The sequence below is a fragment of the Rhinopithecus bieti genome, unplaced genomic scaffold (assembly GCF_001698545.2).
Source record: "Rhinopithecus bieti isolate Rb0 unplaced genomic scaffold, ASM169854v2 scaffold_5626, whole genome shotgun sequence".
NCBI classification, from domain to species: Eukaryota; Metazoa; Chordata; class Mammalia; order Primates; family Cercopithecidae; genus Rhinopithecus; species Rhinopithecus bieti.
In genome coordinates this window covers 3,357,610-3,376,668 of record NW_016805666.1, presented here as the reverse complement: position 1 = coordinate 3,376,668, position 19,059 = coordinate 3,357,610, and the positions used below count along the sequence as shown (strand labels likewise).

Below are 19,059 nucleotides of genomic sequence, written 5' to 3'. Positions count from 1 at the left end.
CCTTGGTTTCTTTTTTTTTTTTTTTTTTTGAGATGGAATGTTGCTCTTGTTGCCCAGGCTGGAGTACAATGGCACAATTTTGGCTCATTGCAACCTCTACCTCCCAGGCTCAAGTGATTCTCCTGCCTCAGCCTCCTGAGTATCTGGGACTACAGGCACCCACCAACACGTTCGGCTAATTTTTGTATTTTTAGTAGAGACAGGGTTTCACCATGTTGGCCAGGCGTGTCTAGAACTCCTGACCTCAGGTGATCCACTTGCCTCGGCCTCCCAAAGTGCTGAGATTACAGGCTTGAGCCAACGCACCTGGCTGAAACTGACATACTGGACAACAGAATCAAGAACCCAGAAGTTCCTTGAAAATAGACTGAAATGTCAAATTGTTTGGAGAGACTCCACTCACCTTTATTTACTAACCTAATGGAGTTCATTTTTCAGTGATATTAAAATAATTCAAATGAAAAAGGCACACATTCTCTGCCATTCAAATATCCTTTGCTAACAATCAGAACAAAACATGGTGATTCCATTTCATGACTAGTTATCAATGTTTAGATTGTATCAAAAAAGTCAGTAAAACTGGGTTAAGTTTCTCAATTTCAAGATTTCTATCTCTAAGAATCTGACATATTTTTTCATGTCCCTAAGTTCCTATTTCTTGTATAGTGAGAGAATGCTTGGCTAAGATCCTCACTTAATGAATATTGTATTTAAGAGGAAAGTAGTTTATTTGCAGACTTTAGGAATTATTTAGCTTTAACCTATACATGGAAAAGAGTAAAGAAAATATGTTACCAAGTAATGGGAAAAAAAGAGCCTCACACCAGTTGTTGTAGCAGTTCAGAAAGACTAAAATTCTAAAAGGATCCTACTCCCTACTTTCTAAACCAGAACACTAACCATTAACATCCTGGGTAAGTTTACCATTTTTCCATTCTTGTTATCCAACTCCATTTTTGTGGCCTTGACACATGGACATATATGAGGCTATAAAATGTTGGAATAGTCATAGGGTTTTTTTTTTTTTTTTTTTTGCACTGAAAGAGCAGCCAAAGATAGGAAAGTTTACTCAGTTAAATTCTTTCCCTATCTACCTTTACGTTCCTTTCAATACAGATGCCTCCAAGTGCCCTATTTCATTTACCTCACTGGCAAAACCTCATTTGTTCTCATTTTGTCTTTTAGCTCTTTCTGAATCTCCTCCTATGGGGACCCACTGTGTACCTTCAAGCACTGGGCATGACAAGCACAGCCCTGTCCTCCTTTAGGACAAATAAACAACTACAACACTGTGTAAGAATTATTAGGCATTACGGGGCAAAGAAGAATTATCCAGAGAGGAGAAAATATGTGAATGGTATCCTCCAGGAGAACATTTCCAAGAATACAAGGAAGTAAGAAACAACATGGCACATTAAGAAACTGCCTGCTAGAAATGGGTGTGGTGGCTCACACCTGTAATCCCAGCACTTTAGGAGGCTGAGTCGGGTGGATCACCTGAGGTCAGGAGTTCGAGACCAGCCTGGCCAACATGGTGAAACCCCGTCTCTGCTAAAAATACAAAAATTAGCTGGGCATGGTGGCACGTACCTGTAATCCCAGCTACTCAGGAGGCTGAGGCAGGAGAATCGCTTGAATCCAGGAGGCGGAGGTTGCAGTGAGCCTAGATTATACCACTGCAGTACAGCCTGGGAGACAGAGGGAGACTCTGCTCATCAAAAAACAAAATTCAAAAAACAAGCAAAAAACTACATGCTTCAGTGTGTAAGAGAAAATTCTTCATTTTTTAACTTCTTTAACTTTTTGCCAACTTTTATGAGTCCAAGACTCAGAATAGAAAATCCCTGGAGAGAATAACAGGTTTTCCTAGGCGGATTCTATCCCTCAACTTAAGAGATGATATTTTATGAAAATTGGGAATGTCCTAATTTTTCACTGTCAAATCAGAGTTTACACATATTTACGTTGAATTATGACATATTCCAAGGCCTTGAATGACCTGCCCCTGGAATTATTTGATAGTTTCATTTCACTAGCTCAAGGACTGAGAACTGTATCTGTCTTGGAATGAAAGGGGCCAATGAAAACATGTATTTTTCCTTAATCAAATTAGTGACAAGGATCTGTGTATTTGCTGAGTTATAACTTTCATTTTTTGTTTCCTCTTGCCTTTCTCCACTTGACTTCCTCCCAATATTAAGCAGTATATTCTATATCCAAATGTACACAGCAAAAATTCCAGTAAAACATATCAAACAAGGTAAGCCATTTTAAAATCATTCCCCTTAATCTTGTCAAAAGATACTCTATGATATCCCACTGTCTAGCTTAGCCCCACTATTTTTCTAGAAATTTTTGGTAGAAAAGATAGCAGGACTTGTGCAATAAATAAGTGATAAGANTATATATATTTTATATATATATTATTTTGCTGTCCCTACCAGCTAGAAAGCCTTGGGCTGGTACCATCTTTTCTAAATTGGGGTTGACATGGGGAATGATCAAGATAAAAGATGTAAATAATCTCCCTCCCCACACGAATGGAAACACATGTATTATAGATATTTGAGGCAGACCCAGAATCCATAATCCACACCAAATCTTCTCTCAGCTAACAATGTTGACTCTCTTCCCAAAGGCCTTGGCCATTCAGAGCCACTTGCCTTTTCACACACTATTGAAAAGACAGGTTTAACAGAGCTATAAATAGCATAGGCCCAAAGACTGAAGAGAAAGCCCATGCCACTCACCCACATGGGGTCACTCAGGTCCGAGTCCTGCATGCGGATACAGTCCATGCTAATCTCAATCTTATTTGTCGCACCATCTTCTGATGGTTCATCCACAAAGTTCAAGTCAATGGGCTGAACTGAACATATAGGCCTAACACATAGGAAAGAAAAGAAGTGAGTTAGGCATGGAAAGGGACTAAAACATACTCATGCTATCGTTAACAACAAGCACTTTCTAATTCAAAGTCAGCAAGGCTCATTGGTTTCTTGAAGTTAGAAGCCCTAGGTTTGAGTCCCGGCTCGATCACTTATCAAATGTGTAATTTCAAGCAGTTCAAATCCAATCCTCATTTGTTAAATGGGGATCATGACCTCCGCCCTCCTCAGATAATTAGTGGGTATGATGCAGGAAATAATGGCTGCATCTGTGATAGAGTATTTTATACTCTATTCCTAAGGGTCTCCAGTGTGCTGAAATTCTCTTTTTACCTTTTCTTAATTTATTCACTTATCCAAACCTGCTTTGAATAAAGAAATAATAATACTTTTCACAGCAAGGTATAAACAATACAATTTAGTGTTTTATCTTCTCAGTGAATACCTGCATTATAAAAGTAGGTAAGTCTTCAAGCCAAAGGAATGGATTCTGAGTATCAGAGAAACATTGGGGAAGTGAATTTGGTGCAGGAGGGCTTAGGCCCTCCAAAATTATATCACCTTGGATTAGTAAGGATCTTTTGGAGTTAGAAATGGAAAAAAATCACCACTGAATTTTGAACAAAGCGATGGCATTGGAGTCATTAACTTTTCCTAAATAACTTCTACTGATTCTAGAAAAAACATACCGTACTAAGCAATATTTTGACCACCCACATTTACCTATTTAGCTCAAGCATAACATTTCTTGCTTGTTTTATACTTACTGTTCTAGAAAATCCCAGATATGCTGGAAAACCTCTGGACTGAGGAATTCATTTGTCTGTGTGCTCTGGGACATTGTGGATCGGTAATAACTTTCTTTCCAAGAGAAATGAGCTGGGGTTTCTACGAAACTTAAAAGGACAAAAATGAAGCCAGTATTATACTTTCTGTATTTATGACACTTAATATTTAAATTAAAGCATACTCTATCATGAAAACATCAAGTGAATCTATAAAATCAAGCAGGTATATATGTAGCACATGTTACAAGTTACACAATTGGTATTTCTTCAGGCAGTGTAATGAATCCAATTTTGCCAGAAAATCAGGCAGATCTCCAATGCTAGACAATCTCATCTTCTATCAAAGCTCTCCTTTCCTAGCTAATAGTATTATTATGCTCTATACCTCCACTATCCAACATCTGTGTTCTGTAGATTTTGAAAAGAGAATAAACATTTCCTCATTAAATCTGACAGCAAGTCTGACCTATCATTAAACCCATTTTGTAAGAGTCTCAAATGATTATCTGCCCATTCTGCCACCAGCAGGTAAGAAACAGAACCCAGAAACAGAAATGAGCTCAGAAAATTTAAATTTTTCCCCAGTTTAATCGTCCCTCCCATAACCACAATCTTAGAATCACACTCAGGGACAATGAAATCAAACCTGCGGACCTAATATTTTTTAATCTTTTTATCGCCAGTTACTTACCTTGATGTGTGGGTGGTTCTTAATTAAAGTGTAGAATTTTATGTTAGACTTAATAATAAGCAAACATCTCAACACTTTGCAAATGAATCCTATTTCTGTTTGCTTCATTTTGCTGCTGAGCCCTGAAGTTTGCTTTACTTATTTTTTTTTATTTTTGAGATAGAGTCTTGCTCTGTTGCCCAGGCTGGAGTGCAGTGGCTGGATCTCAGCTCACTGCAAGCTCCGCCTCCCGGGTTTATGCCATTCTCCTGCTTCAGCCTCCCGAGTAGCTGGGACTACAGGCGCCTGCCACCTCGCCCAGCTAGTTTTTTGTATTTTTTAGTAGAGACGGGGTTTCACCATGTTAGCCAGGATGGTCTCGATCTCCTGACCTCGTGATCCGCCCGTCTCGGCCTCCCAAAGTGCTGGGATTACAGGCTTGAGCCACCGCGCCCGGCCAGCTTTACTTATTTTTTAAACATTTATTCCTATATATTTGGAGGAAAACATCAGCTTTCTCAGATGATGCATTCTCCAAATCTAAACATCATCTGGGCAGAACATCTTAATATGTGATTTGTGATAATCAGTAGACTAATTTTATCCCATGATAAAATTGGTCAAGTTCTTAATTGTTACTGTTCCTGTTATAAAGAATTTTAAAAAATACTGTATTAGGATAGTCAATCATCTTCTTAAAATTTCAAATATGTGTTCTGGTCTAGTAATACAGTAGAAGTTAATAGTATTAGATTTATTAATGCTGATTTCTAAGCTACCTGTGATAGCACACTGATTTGCTCAAGTTAAACATGCATAGAGGATTTATTTGCCAGGAAGCATAATGGAAACTGGAAATAAAAGGTGTATAATAGTGTCTCATCTTCTAGGAATTGATGGTATAGAAGGAAAGACAGGAAAACAAACCTACAGTTAATGTGTTAGCAGTGTAGATAGCACTACGAAAACATAAAGATGAACAATGTAAAGGAAAGAGTCTTAACTGATGAAAATTAGGCAGGTCAGGTAAGAGCTAATGGTACAGAGTGGGCACTCTATGATAACAGCATAAACAAAATACTATAATGGAAAATAGCTTGATATGTGTGAGAAAATCACAAGCAACTCTGTGTTAATATGGTGAAAAATTTTGGGCAGAGAATGCTGGGAGATTAAGCCAGAGAGATAAGAAGAAAGTTATATACTATGTTTTTAAAAAGGCTATGTCAGTACTTGTGGTGAGTGTGTGTGTGTGTGTGTGTTTACGTATTTCAAAATATATTAAATGATATATATTTATATATTTAAATGATATAAATATATATCATTTAAAATATTTATATATAAATGATATGTACATTTTAAATATCTCAGAATATTTTAAATAAATTTTAAATTGAGGAAATTACAGATTTACATGCAGTTGTAATGAATAATACAGAGAGATCCCATGTACCCTTTACCCAGTTCCCTCAATAGCAACATCTTGTAAAACTACCATATAATATAAAAACTGCAATAGTGACATTGATAAAATCCAGTGATCTGACTCATAAATCCTCAGTTCTACTTGTACTTATTTGAACATGAGTATATATATATGTGTGTGTGTGTGTGTATTTCATTTAATACAATTTTATCACGTGTGGAGTAGAGTATCTATCACCACAGTCAGTATTAAAGAATTTGATTCATGAGACAGACACAGTCAGACTATGTTTTATATTGGTAAATCTGGAAGTTGTGTGATGGAAGAATTTACAGCATGTCAGTTTACGGGTAAAGTGACTATTTAGAATGTTCCTGCATCAGTTCAAGTAAGACAACGAAAGGGCAAAATCAATGGGAATGGAGAAGATACGGACAAAGTCAATTATTAGTAAAAAGGCTAAATCATATATTGGTTGTGTTACTAGTGAAGGGAGAATGAAGAGTCAGCGATGACTTTATGTTTCCAGCTTGATTGAACCGTGTGGTTGATGATTCTACTAACTACATCAGTAAGTATAGTTGAAAGATCTGGCTTAAAGAAAGGGAGATGATAAATTGCATTTTAGCATGTTGAATTCTAAGTACGTAGAACTCAAACCTAGTTTTATCCACACGTGATAAAATTGTATTAAATGAAATACACACACACACATACATATATACTCACATTCAAATAAGTACAAGTAGAACTGAGGATTTGTGAGTCAGACCACTGGATTTTATCAATGTCACTATTGCAGTTTTTATATTATGTGGTAGTTTTACAAGATGTTGCTATTGAGGGAACTGGGTAAAGGGTACATGGGATCTCTCTGTATTATTCATTACAATTGCATGTAAAACTACAATTTCCTCAATGTAAAAAGTGAAACCAACTTAAATAAGCCTTACACTCTAGGAAGAAAAACAGACCACAAGTTTAGAAACAGAAATCTTCCTCATAGGGTAAAAATGAATATGTGAGTGTGGATACAATGACCTATGCCGAATAGGTGCAATGAGAAAAGGTATGCGGGGCTCCACTTAGAAAACCTGAGAACTAACAGACCCTGAGAAGTTTATGGTATTTTAGAAGCCAAAGTAAAAACAAAATTAAAAATAATCAACATTACTCAATGGCAATGGGATCTAGGAAGATAAGACCTGAAAAATACCTACTAGATTTGACATGAGGAGGTCATTGCCAACCTTGACGTTAGAACCTTCTGTAGATTAATGATACTCTCAAAATATTTTAGTGTTTTGAGGAGTAAATGGGGGTGTGCAAAAGAAATGTTTTTTGGATACAATTGGATTAGAAGAACCTAAATTATGCCTAAAGAGGAAGAACCTAGTGTGGAAAGAGAAAATTTCAAGATACTGGAAAGAAAGGGAATGGCATGGTAAGAAATCCTGCAATAGGCAGGTAGGAAAAGGTCAAGGCATAGGTAAAGAGGATGGTCTTGAACTAAAACCCCTTAACTCCTCACTCTAGGATGAAGTAGATGGCAAAATTTAAGTACAGATATAAATATTTTCATACAAGATAAATAGAAGTCAAGGTTGATGACTTCAACTTTCTTGATGAAGCAGGAGGAAGACAAGGCCAGTTGCTGAATATTGAGGGGGTCAGACATTAAGTGACTATTTGGGGAAGAAAAGGTGAGGGTTTAGAAATGTGAATCGGGTTAGAAAACATGAATTTGTCATATCCCAGCCTACACAGTTATGTGATTCTCTTCAGCTTATACCACTGGGGAAAGGAACAAAAAAATAGATAAAAACAATACTACTGTTGTTTCACTGAACAGGTTACATCAGAGAATTAAGGGAATTGTGAAGACTATCTTTGGATTCAGATTGGAGAGGGCAGGAAGAGGGTCTAGGGCAAGGAAACCCTGTCTATTCCAAAAATACAAAACTTATCTGGGCGTTGTGGCAGGTGCCTGTAATCCCAGCTACTCTGGATGCTGAGGCAGGAGAATCTCTTGAACCCAGGAAGCAGAGGTTGCAGTGAGCCGAGATCGTGCCACTGCATGCCAGCCTGGACGACAAGAGTGAAACTCTGTCTCAAAAAAAAAAAAAAAAAAAAAAAAAAAAAAAAAAAAAAAAAAAAGGAAAAAAGGAGGGAAGGAGAGAAAGAGAAGGAGAAAGAGAGAGAAAGAGGAAGAGAGAAAGAGAGAGAGAACGAGAAAGAGAGAGAATGAGAGAGAGAGAACGAGAGGGAGAAAGAGAGAGAGAGACAGAGAAAGAAAGAAAGAAAGAAAGAAAGAGAGAGAGAAAGAAAGAAAGAGAAAGAAAGAAAGAGAAAGAAAGAAAGAGAAAGAAAGGGAAAGAAAGGGAAAGCAAGGAAAGAAAGAAAGAAAGAAAGAAAACTATGTCTCTATGAGGTCAAAACAGTTATATAGGGCAGGAATTAACAAAGTTAAATTGGTAGAAATGGAAAAGTGGGATATCAGAATTGATGAGGTCCCTATAATTAGAAGACCATCTGATAATCCAGTATCTTTAAATTAAAAGGTTACATTAATTTTCTTCACTTCTCTTTTGAGATTGTGGCCTACTTCATTTATTTACTGCCAAATAGCTAGTAGAGAAGAAGTAAAAGTTAATGGATTTAACACTGAAGTGAAATTTAATACTCTCATGATGACACTTTTGAATATGCTCGATTAACATTAAAATTTGTCTTCAGATAAAACTGAAGTACAAGAAAATAGGAAAAATAAAAGTAAATGCAATTCATAACAAATGTGAAAAATAGAAGTGAACAAAGGCATGAATTATTCAAAAACCAAAATGCAGATAAACTCCCATATGAGTGGCCATATACATGGACCCATAAGGACATCTCCAACATCCAAAGATCTAAACAGGATGCCTGATAGCTTGAAAGCCAGGTGAGCACTAGAAGGTAAACATTACCATACAAAGTAGGCTCTCAACAATAATGATATTAGTGTGTGAGATTCGAAAAAGTAAGAGTTTTTAAGTTGGCAGAAGTGTAGATTTAGTTTCTAAAGAGACTGATAGATAATGTGACCAACATCTTCAATAATAAAGACCAAGGCAGATTCTAAAAAGAGTGTTATATAGAAGGAAGACATTATCTCTAAAGCAGAAGAGAGAAAAACAGCATTGGTTCCATACTCATCATCTATTATTTCCCTTATTTCCACATAGTAAGTTCTGGTTCCTGTCTTATTTTGTTATTTTTTTTGTTTTGCTTTTATCCCTAGGTTCTGACTCCTAAAAGTCATTTCCCTGTATTTCTAACGTCACCGTAATCAGCTGTGAAAACCTGGACAAGCCTCCCGACTCCTCAAACTTCAGCTTCCTTGCACGTGACAGCATGGAGACGAGGATTTCCACCCCACTGCCTTTCCCATGTCTACCCAACCCTCAACGTTCTCTTCCTTACATAGTACTTCCTAGGTCCTAATTTAAGTATAATTTTTCTCCTTTGAACTTTGTTCTTTTATTTCATCTCATCAATGCTACTTTGTCACACTTTGCTTGTTCAACAATTAATCTACTGCAGAGGATTTTAGGTAATTTATGGGTGAAACATATCTCTCTCAACTCTGTATTTCTTGTGGTTTTATAGCTCCTTGAGGATCGAATGGAAGAATTACAAGTTTTGGAATGGGGCTGACCTAGGTTCAATCTCAGTTCTACTGATGACACGCTTTGAGGCCATGGCCAAGTTACTCAATGTCTTTGAACCTTAGTTTCTTCAACTATGCTTCCCTCAGAGGGTGGCTGAGAGGTTTTCTTTAAATGTGCTACATAATTTTTATATAGAGCCTGGTACTCAATGCATTGGTTCTGTCACAAAAAGTGCTACATCATTTGCATCCGGGACATACTTGCTGAATTAAACTTACTAGATAGTGTGTTTGAATGGTCTGTTCAAGTTTTAAAGTGTCACATAAAATAAAATAATTATATGAAATTTATCCCTCCCTTCCATCTGTGACCTTGGGTCAAAAAAATACCCTCATCACCACTCATTTTCTTCTAGATCACTTTTGTCTTAGACTGGCTACATTAAATGAGGCAACTTTACCCTTCTCAGGGCTTCAAGGGGCTTTATTACAAAAGTCAGGGGTGGGGAGTTGGAATTACAAAAGACAAGAGAGGAGAGTTGGAATATCCTAACTAATTTCTTTCTTAAAGGTAATGATTTATCTGAATATAATGCCCTTCACTCATGTTCCCCATCCCACTAAACCTTCTTGCCTTTTTCATTAGTCAGCGTTTTCTCCTAACTTAAAGGACTATGTAATGATCAGCCTTTTCAAGCAGAATTTCCATTAGGTTACTCCTTTTGTGACAGAGAATTTACAATCATTAACCCTGCATCCTTGACAAAATCTAATCACCTTTGTTTCTCATTCTTTTGAGCAAACCCTCCTTACAAATTGTTTAGCCAGCTGATATGGTTTGGCTCTGTGTCCCCACCCAAATCTCACCTTGAATTGTAATAATCTCCATGTGTCAAGCGCAGGACCAGGTGGAAGTAATTGGATCATGGAGGTGGTTCCGCACCACCCACTCTGTGCTGTTCTCCTGATAATGTGTGAGGCTCACGAGACCTGATGGTTTTGTAAGTATCTGGCATTTCCCTGCTTACACTCATCTCTCTTCTGCCACCCTGTGAAAGAGGTGACTTCTGCCATTTTATAAGTTTCCTGAGACCTCCCCCAGCCATGTGTAACTGTGAATGTATTAAATCTTTTTTCTTTATAAATTACCCAGTCTCAGGTATCTCTTCATAGCAGCATGAAAGCAAACTAATACACCAGCTGTATCCTACAGGTTGTTTTCATCCTTGAGCCCTTACAAATTGACCTTTTACATAATCTACCATTTTCCCCCAAGTCATATTCTTTACATGTGCCAACAGTGAGCTCACCTAGAAAGGATACAATATTTGTATATCTTGTTTGGGTTCACAGTCTCAATTTGGCATGCTTTAAGCATTCTTGTCCTTAGTTCATTCCTATCATAATTTACCCACAAATTTACCCACATTGAAACGGCGTTTCCATTTTGTGTAGGTAGGTCTGTTGCCCCAACTAATAAGACATTGGCACTCAAAATTATAATTTTCCTTATTTTTTTTTTTGACAGATCTGTAGAAGGGAAAAACTAGAAAGGGCTTTATTTCTCATAATCTCTACTCCTTTCTTTTTATAAATGAAACTCATACGGATTTGACTCATATCCCACAGGAAGTCCACAAGTATCCAGTTCTGGAGCCTAGCCATCCTGGGTCCTTGTGCAAAGCTCTTCAGACATAAAGTATACAGTTAGCACTTTTGCAAACTGTACTAACTCCACAAACATAAAACATGTTATCAAACTTCACTCTACTAAATTCCTCAGTTAATATTCTGACCCTTTTCAGTCTAGAATCTGGCATTTGGTAGAAGACACAGGTAAGGAATACTTGAGTATCTTGTTTAAAATGCCATTTTAACATTATAGCATGCAAACATAGTAACTTGCATGCTTACAAACAAGGTATTTATTGACAAACTGCCCCCAAATTAGAACTTAGGAGACATTTGAATAAGTGTAATCACCATGACATCAGGTTTGGAATACATTAGGGTTTTACACAACTGTGAAAATTTGACGGAAAATGCATGTAACATCCACGACTCAGATATATGAAAATGGAGCTCAGGAAGGACTATGGGGAAATTGAAACCTGTAGAGGAGGTTTCTTAGGATTAAACAATGTGACAAATTGAACTTAGACAAAAAAGAAAAGAAAATATGTAAAAAGAAAAAGTAGACCTTCTTGGAAAAAATTATAAGGTCTAATGGTTGGAAGTCATCTAGTCCAAACTCTTAACTTATTAACAGTGACCTTGCAACTTCAGTCAAGATAGATATCTGTACCACATAAGGCTGCCCACTCTTTGTGAGACAGCTCAGAACACTGAATGAGAGATTTAAAAATTGAGGAAAGGTTTACTGCCCTAAAACCTCCAGACACTAGTCCGATGCATGCAGAAAATATTCCAATTGCAGTGGCCTTCAACATTTTCTCAATTATAGACTCTATTATGGGAATCTGATGATAGTTCTGAACAATCTTATACAATAAACAAAAAAAGTAAAAATGAAATGTGTACTGATATACATATAAATGATTGGGTTTGATTTTCAAAGATTTTATAGACCTTAATCCACATTCCTAATCCAAGTCTCATCACTGAAAGCTTAGTTAAGAATCTGCACTGTAATCTTTCATCTGGATTAGATGTTAGCAAACTACTACTCACAGGCAAAATGCATCCCACCTGTTTTTGTAGGCAAAGTCTTTTAAGGACACTGTCATATTTATTTAGGTGTTGCTATATGGCTGCTTTTGAACTACAACAGCAGAGTTGAGGAGTTGCAATAGCAACCATGTGACACACAAAGTCAAAAATATGTTCTGGCCCTGTGTAGAAAAAGTTTTCCAACCCCTGATGTATATAAAAGACCTTTAAAGATTTTAAAATAAATTGCAGTTTGAGTTAGTACTTGTGAAGTTGTAGAAACTTTTTCTTGGACCATTATGTGTGGAGTACAAAATAGAAGTGGGAGATCATTGGGCTAATATTTGTCAACCCAGGGAATTACGAGCAATCAGATATGGACCTGGAAATAAGAAGTGACCCTGGACCAATGAGGCAGGATCCTTGGTTCACACCTGATTTTTTAAATTGTTTTATTGTAACTGTTCATGTATTTTTCTTATCATCCTCATTAATATTTTAGTACTTTAAATATGGGATGGTGACCCAATTCATAAAGCATGATATATCACACAGATATTATTCAATAGCCTGTTGCTACATAATGATTCACACCTGTAATACTTCAGTACAAAACCACTTTCACATATACTCCACTTGATAGTCATATTATGAATTATGTATCACACTGAACCTTAGGAACTTACTGTTTTGTAGGTTAATGGTGGAATGCTACCAAGTTTACATGGTTCGAAGTCATAGAATGAACATTATTGTCAACACTCTACAGCTGAATAACATTAAAATACTTGTCAAGATCACATATTCCATCAATAGGTGGCAGACCAAGGTCTTGAGCCTCATTCTTTGGACTGCTGCTACTCAGTGATAAGATGACTGGCCCACCCAGAGAGTAAGACTGAGTGACGTTTATATGGAGGAACAAGATACATGTTTATGGATTTTTCTTAAATATAAATTTGCCTAATCTGTACGTGTTTTATTCTAAAGACTCACTAACAATGATGACAAAATACCCCCTGCCACCCGAGATGAACTCATAAGTCCCCATAAGTCCTATGTTTTATTTTTTAAATTTTCTGTTCATTATGCTTTAACTATTTAAAAGTGGTCTTTACTGGGTCTGTCTTGTTTATACACCTCACATTACCATGTTTACCTAATTCCTTAACATTCAATGTAATAATTATTAATATTATGTCTGTTTTAATTATTTGTCCTGGTAAATTTCATTTTTAGTAAATTAAATATACAAAATTGACTAAAGACAGGAAATATGGTTTATATAATACAAATCACAACCTTTAGACTTTTTTTCAGAATGAGGTAACACCTTGAAAAAGTAGTATCTAGTACTAAAGTCTGATACAAATCATAAGGATTTATTTATTAAGCAACACATTTGTGGAAATTATGGTGGGAAGTAGGGGAGCAAAAGAAATCCATCACTGGTTTATCCTTACCCCATATGTTTTTATATCAATTATCTAAGACTGTGTCATATATTTACATGTTGATTGTCAGTCTCTCCTGCACCCCGGTCCACCCCACTGCCTGAAGAATGTAAGCTTAACATGAGCTGATTGCCCTGCTCACGGATGCATCCCCAGGGCCCGGAACAGTGCTTAGCACGAAGGTGTTCCATAACCATAAGCTTGTGAATACAGAATGTGAATAGAGGAGATGGAGTGGATTTGAATCCCAGGTGTATTTAATTGTATTTATCTTCCACTCTTGCAAAACGTCTCCATTAGTTACTGCCCCAGCTCCACTGTAGAGATGCAAAGGAATTATCAGAGAATATTATTCTAAGTGAAGATACCTAGGAATGGAAAAACAAATATTGTATGTTCTCACTTATAAGTGGGAGCTAAGCTATGAGGATACAAAGGCATAAGAATGACACAATGGACTTTGGGGACCCAGGGAAATGGTGGAAAGAGGGTGAGGGATAAAAGACTACAAATTGGGTTCAGTGTATACTGCTTGGGAGACGGGTGCACCAGAATCTCACAAATCACCTCTAAAAAACTTACTTATGTAACCAAATACTACCTGTTCCCCAATAACCTATGAAAATAAATCATTATTAAGAATTAAATATAATATAAATTACATGCCATAAAAAAGTAATGAACAATTAGGGAAATTTTGACACTGTAGAATCTTGAAGATATATTCATATCTCACATCCCTACGCATAACAGAATTCCTGATATAATAACTGGGCATTCATAAACATTTGTTGAATGGATGAATGGCTTAATTCATACAGCCTGAAAGGGTTAGTATAAAAATATAGGTTGGATAACTCCTAAGTCTTTATTCTTTCTGGTATATTGCAATGACCTCTGTGAGAAGTGAAGTGGATATCTGCAACAATGAGACCAAAAAAAGAAAAAAAAATCCGAAAGCCAGGCACAAGAACAAAAAAGTACTTGCAAAAACCCCTGAGGACTTTGGTGTGATAACACAACCTGATAAATAAGGTTCCCAATGGTAATCCTGAAGGTGCACACTATTTTTGGCTTAAAAAGTATGTATTATATTCAGAAATATCTACCTTCCAATACAAAAAGAAACATAAAATGCTATCTAACAAGTGTATGTTCAACTATTACAGAAAACCCACCCACCCAGAATAATGTATTTCTTAAAGACACCTGGTAGATAAGTTTTGTTTTTACTAAATCATTAGGGCACATTTTGTTCTTCTCTGATCAGGATCACATTTTGTCTATGGTACAGATTTTTATTTACAGTTTCTACCTGACTGGTTGGTTCATGGAGAGAAGAACCACATTGTAGTTTCTGGCCTTTGTGGGTTCACACATTAGCACAGGATATGGTACAGAGCAGGTGTTTAACAAATGTTTGTTGAATGAAGTATTTGAAAAGGACAAGTAACAATGCTAACATCAATAACAGAATCAGCAGCTATCATTTGATTGTTTCCGTGAGCAAGGTATCTGCAATCTGCCTGACAGAGATTGTTTAATTTTCACAACATCCCTTGAATTAGATACCAATAGGATCCCATTTAATAGATAAGAAAAATGCTCAAACTCACATGGTAACCGGGAGAATGGTAACTCTGGGTTGTTAAGGATACGGCTCCAGAGTCCCTAGTCTGCCATTTACAAGATTAATAACTTTGGGCGAGCTATGCAACCTCTCTAACCTTCAATTTCCATATCTGTAATGGTGAGAAAGAGAATACAGTACCTATATCACTGAAGGAGAAAAAGGTCTTGACTCTCCCTTAGAAGGTGACTCCACTTCCCCAGTAAGGAGCCGTAGGTGTTACTTTACAGTTCAACAGAAATACTGGGGAGTACATTTGGAAAATGCCAGTTCCCTGTCCCTACCTCCAAGAGATTCTGTTTCAAATGATCTGGACTGAGGCTTACAAATCTGCACTTTAAACAAACTGCACTTGAAAACACACGGCTTCAGTATTCACCTAAATTCTAATCTGTTTAGAGTTTTTATTAAAGACAGAGCACCTTAATAAGTCTGCATTTTCTCTAAATATCTTTCCTCAAATAGACAAGATATCAGTCTTATTCACTATGATGTGACTTTAATACTTGAACAAAATAGTGTGATGTAATAATTATAACACATACTGCATGCTAGGCATTGTTCTAAATGCCTTATGAATATTTAACCCTCCCAACAAAACATGATAAAGTTGGTACTTTATACACACCCACATTTACTAGGTGTATAACTTTGGGGAAGGTAAATGAGCTTTCTGTGCTTTGAGTAGTTCTTAACTATCACACTGTGTGGACTTTCCTAGGAGTGAACAGAGTTCAGAGGCCTGCCTTACAGGCCCAATGCGTTCACTGGCTGGGATCTTGGGCAAGTCCCTGCCCCTGTTTGGGATTCAAGTTCCTCCTCTGTGAATTGAAGGGGTTGATTCCCATGAGCTCTAAGGCCCTCTGGTCCAAAGATTCTATCGTGCATTTTACAGGAGACTTTTGACCTTGTTATCTGATGAACTACAGCCCAAGGATTGCTGACACTAAAGACGCACTCATCCTTCTAAGGCTGTTCCCTTATTATTTTTTCTTACCTGCCAATTCCAAACACTTCCTGCTGAGTTATTTGTCCTCTGTCATTCCTTTTTGCTGAGGAAACCAAATGTACTTCAGTCTAGAGAGGGTAGAACAGCGTCTTCACAGAATTCTTTCCAAGCCCTGCTGTCTTTGTTTAATCTGGCTCCCAGAGTGCTTGCACCTGAGCCTGTTTGAACCTCATTACTCTCCCAGGGAGGCTCACCAGCTTCTTGTCTCTCCTTTCCTACTCTCCTCTTGAGCAATGACACTCTTCTGACCTAAGTCATCCTCAGCAACATCTCTCCAATCCATCCTTCCTCCTTTCCTACTTTCTTGCTGTTGTTTAATTCCAGGCTTAAACCTTCAGGCTTCCTTTAGCCCTGTATTTCTCAAAGCTGGCTACACATTAGAATACCTGGGATGCTTAAAATACAGATGCCTGGGCCCTACCCCAGTCCAATTAAATCAGAACTTCCCAGACTTAAATCTGAGCTGGAATATTACTTAAAAGTCTAGAAATTCCACAAGACATTGCAACGCTTGTTGAGGTTCAGAACCATTGCTGTCTAGACTTAAGGAGTCTCAGGTGGAGAGGATAAGCAAATCAAAATCACCTGGGCAGCTGGATACTCCTTACGCCCAGGGAGGTAAGTCTGGGCATGTGAAACAAGCAAGAGCCTCCCAGGTGGTTTGAAGAAGTCCCTTTATGAAACAAAGTTCTAGCTCAACCTCCAAAGCAAGATGGATCATTATACCTTCCTGCCGCCCACCTTAGCAGAGCAACCCAAGGCTTCTTGTTGTGTCTTGCCACCCAGTTAATATTTCCAATCACAACTGGCAATGCAGAGAAAAAAATAAAACACTTGATAGAAAGATTCATATATTTTTCACTGTCTGCTCTAACTAGCCAGGTAACTACGGGGGAATCCCTTTTCTCTCTAGTTTTCATTTTCCCCATGTGGAATAGAAGGTTATTGTGTTACTAGAAAACACTAGAAAATCACTAAGCATCCTTCCTACTTTATTATTCTATTATTTTAAGGCCCACAACCTATTGTTCCTCTATTACACAAGTAGCCCTAGTTCTTTCAACATTCAGCTGACAATAGGCAATTCGTCTGAGAAAATCTATTTACGACTCCTGGTAAAGATGGTCCACTGTAAACCAATAATTACTGCTGCAAAGACTTCTTCAAACTTCCTACTGCACCAAAAACTCTCTGCCCAAATTGCAGATCAGGTCTCTAAATCTCTGCAAAGATCTTCCCTGTCAGTGTCCTCTTATAGCAGCTTCATCGGAAGGCAATCACCTCCTACAGGCAAATGCCTTTATGGACATGGTTGAGAGCGACTTGTTTACGAACAGGCCCTGTGGCCTCATGCCTCCAGCTGTCCAGTGATGCACAGAAGGTAATTCCGGTGTGATTGCAGTGTGGCTGCTGGGAGCCTTCTCTTTGTTTGCTTTCTCTTAGTGTGAGATGGCTGAGTCTGTTAGGAGATGCTGGATAGTGAATATGTAGCAGAGTTTCTCCCTATCTCCCTATCTGCTCCCTGCTAGCCTCCAGTCTTTTTTTTTTTTTTTTTGAGACAGAGTTTCACTCTTGTTGCCCAGGCTAGAGTGCAATGGCATAGTCTCGGCTCACTGCAACCTTCATCTCCCGGGTTCAAGTGATTCTCCTGCCTCAGCCTCCTGAGTAGCTGGGACTACAGGCATGTGCCATCACACCTGGCTAATTTTGTATTTTTAGTAGAGACGAGATTTCTCCATGTTCGTCAGGCTGGTCTCGAACTCCTGACCTCAGGTGATCTGCCCACCTCAGCCTCCCAAAGTGCTGGGATTCAGTCTTATTTAATGTAAGAGATGCATTATCTAAAGGTATTGGAGACAGGATGACCTCTAAGGCCATGTCTAATGAGAGCATTCTATGTACAATGTATAAGAAGTTTTGTCACATGTAAATGAAATATACTTAAGCCAATAATGATAATAAAAATAATATTTAACAGGAGAAACATTTAAAATCAGGAGTGTTCACAAGCTTGGTCTTCCCTTCAATGATTCTTCCTCCTTGGCCTGGTTCTTTGGCTTTTGTATCTGAGAATGATGGAGGGAGAAGAGAGATGAACAAATTTAGCAATGATATTTTAGTCTATCTACAAAACAAAGAGCTCTGAGATAGAGGTGGTGTGGAAAAAATGAAAACCTTGTGGGCCGAGCTTGCTGGGGGCAAGAATTTGAGACAGGGTTTGGCAGAGGAAAAATGAATAGATTGTAACTTGTGAAGGCAGGAGAGAAGACAATGGAAAGTGCTACTGAAGACTATGAACTGGATCTTCTTTAATATCCTTTTAGAAACAGAATAAATGAGATTAAATGAATAAGAATCCTTTTAAGTTTTATGTGATTGTTCAGTGCTTCTCAAATGCAGTACTGCTTAGAGGACAAACCCAAGCTTTATCTACGTTTCAAGAAAGAAATTTATTTTTTAAAGTTCATGGAGAAAAAGAGGAGCATAGTTCCAAAGAAAAGGGCTCACGAAGAAAATCTGGCTCAAGAAAGACTCTCTGAAACAAGGATCTACAAACTGCTACACACAAAATTACTCTCATCTGTTTTTGCAGCGTTTTTAAGCCACGCTCATTTGTTCAGGTATGGTCTATGACTGCTTTCAACCTGCGACGGCAGAGTTGAGTAACTGTGACGGAGACCGCATGGCCTGCAAAGTTGAAAACATTCAATCTGATATTTTTACAGAAAATCTTTGCTGGTATAGAGTCAAAGATAACATTTTATGGCACAATCATGCCATAAAATGGAGGGACTAGATGTGTTGATTGGTCAGGTAGAACAAAAGAAATCTGGAGGAATAAACAGATTTCTGGTAAATCGGATGCGAAAAG

The 19,059-nt window shown here is 37.6% G+C and overlaps 1 protein-coding gene across 3 annotated transcripts in view; it reads right to left on the bottom strand.

Annotated features, from left to right (window-relative positions):
* Positions 1-19,059, bottom strand: part of TP63 (tumor protein p63) — a 271,076-nt gene that overhangs the window by 159,919 nt on the left and 92,098 nt on the right. For all 3 annotated transcript variants that reach the window (XM_017873429.1, XM_017873428.1, XM_017873431.1), the window contains exons 2-3: positions 3,656-3,784; positions 2,751-2,883 (exon numbers count right to left, since the gene is read on the bottom strand). In XM_017873429.1, coding sequence (XP_017728918.1) covers positions 2,751-2,883; positions 3,656-3,784 — 262 coding nt within the window. The remainder of the gene's footprint in view (positions 1-2,750; positions 2,884-3,655; positions 3,785-19,059) is intronic.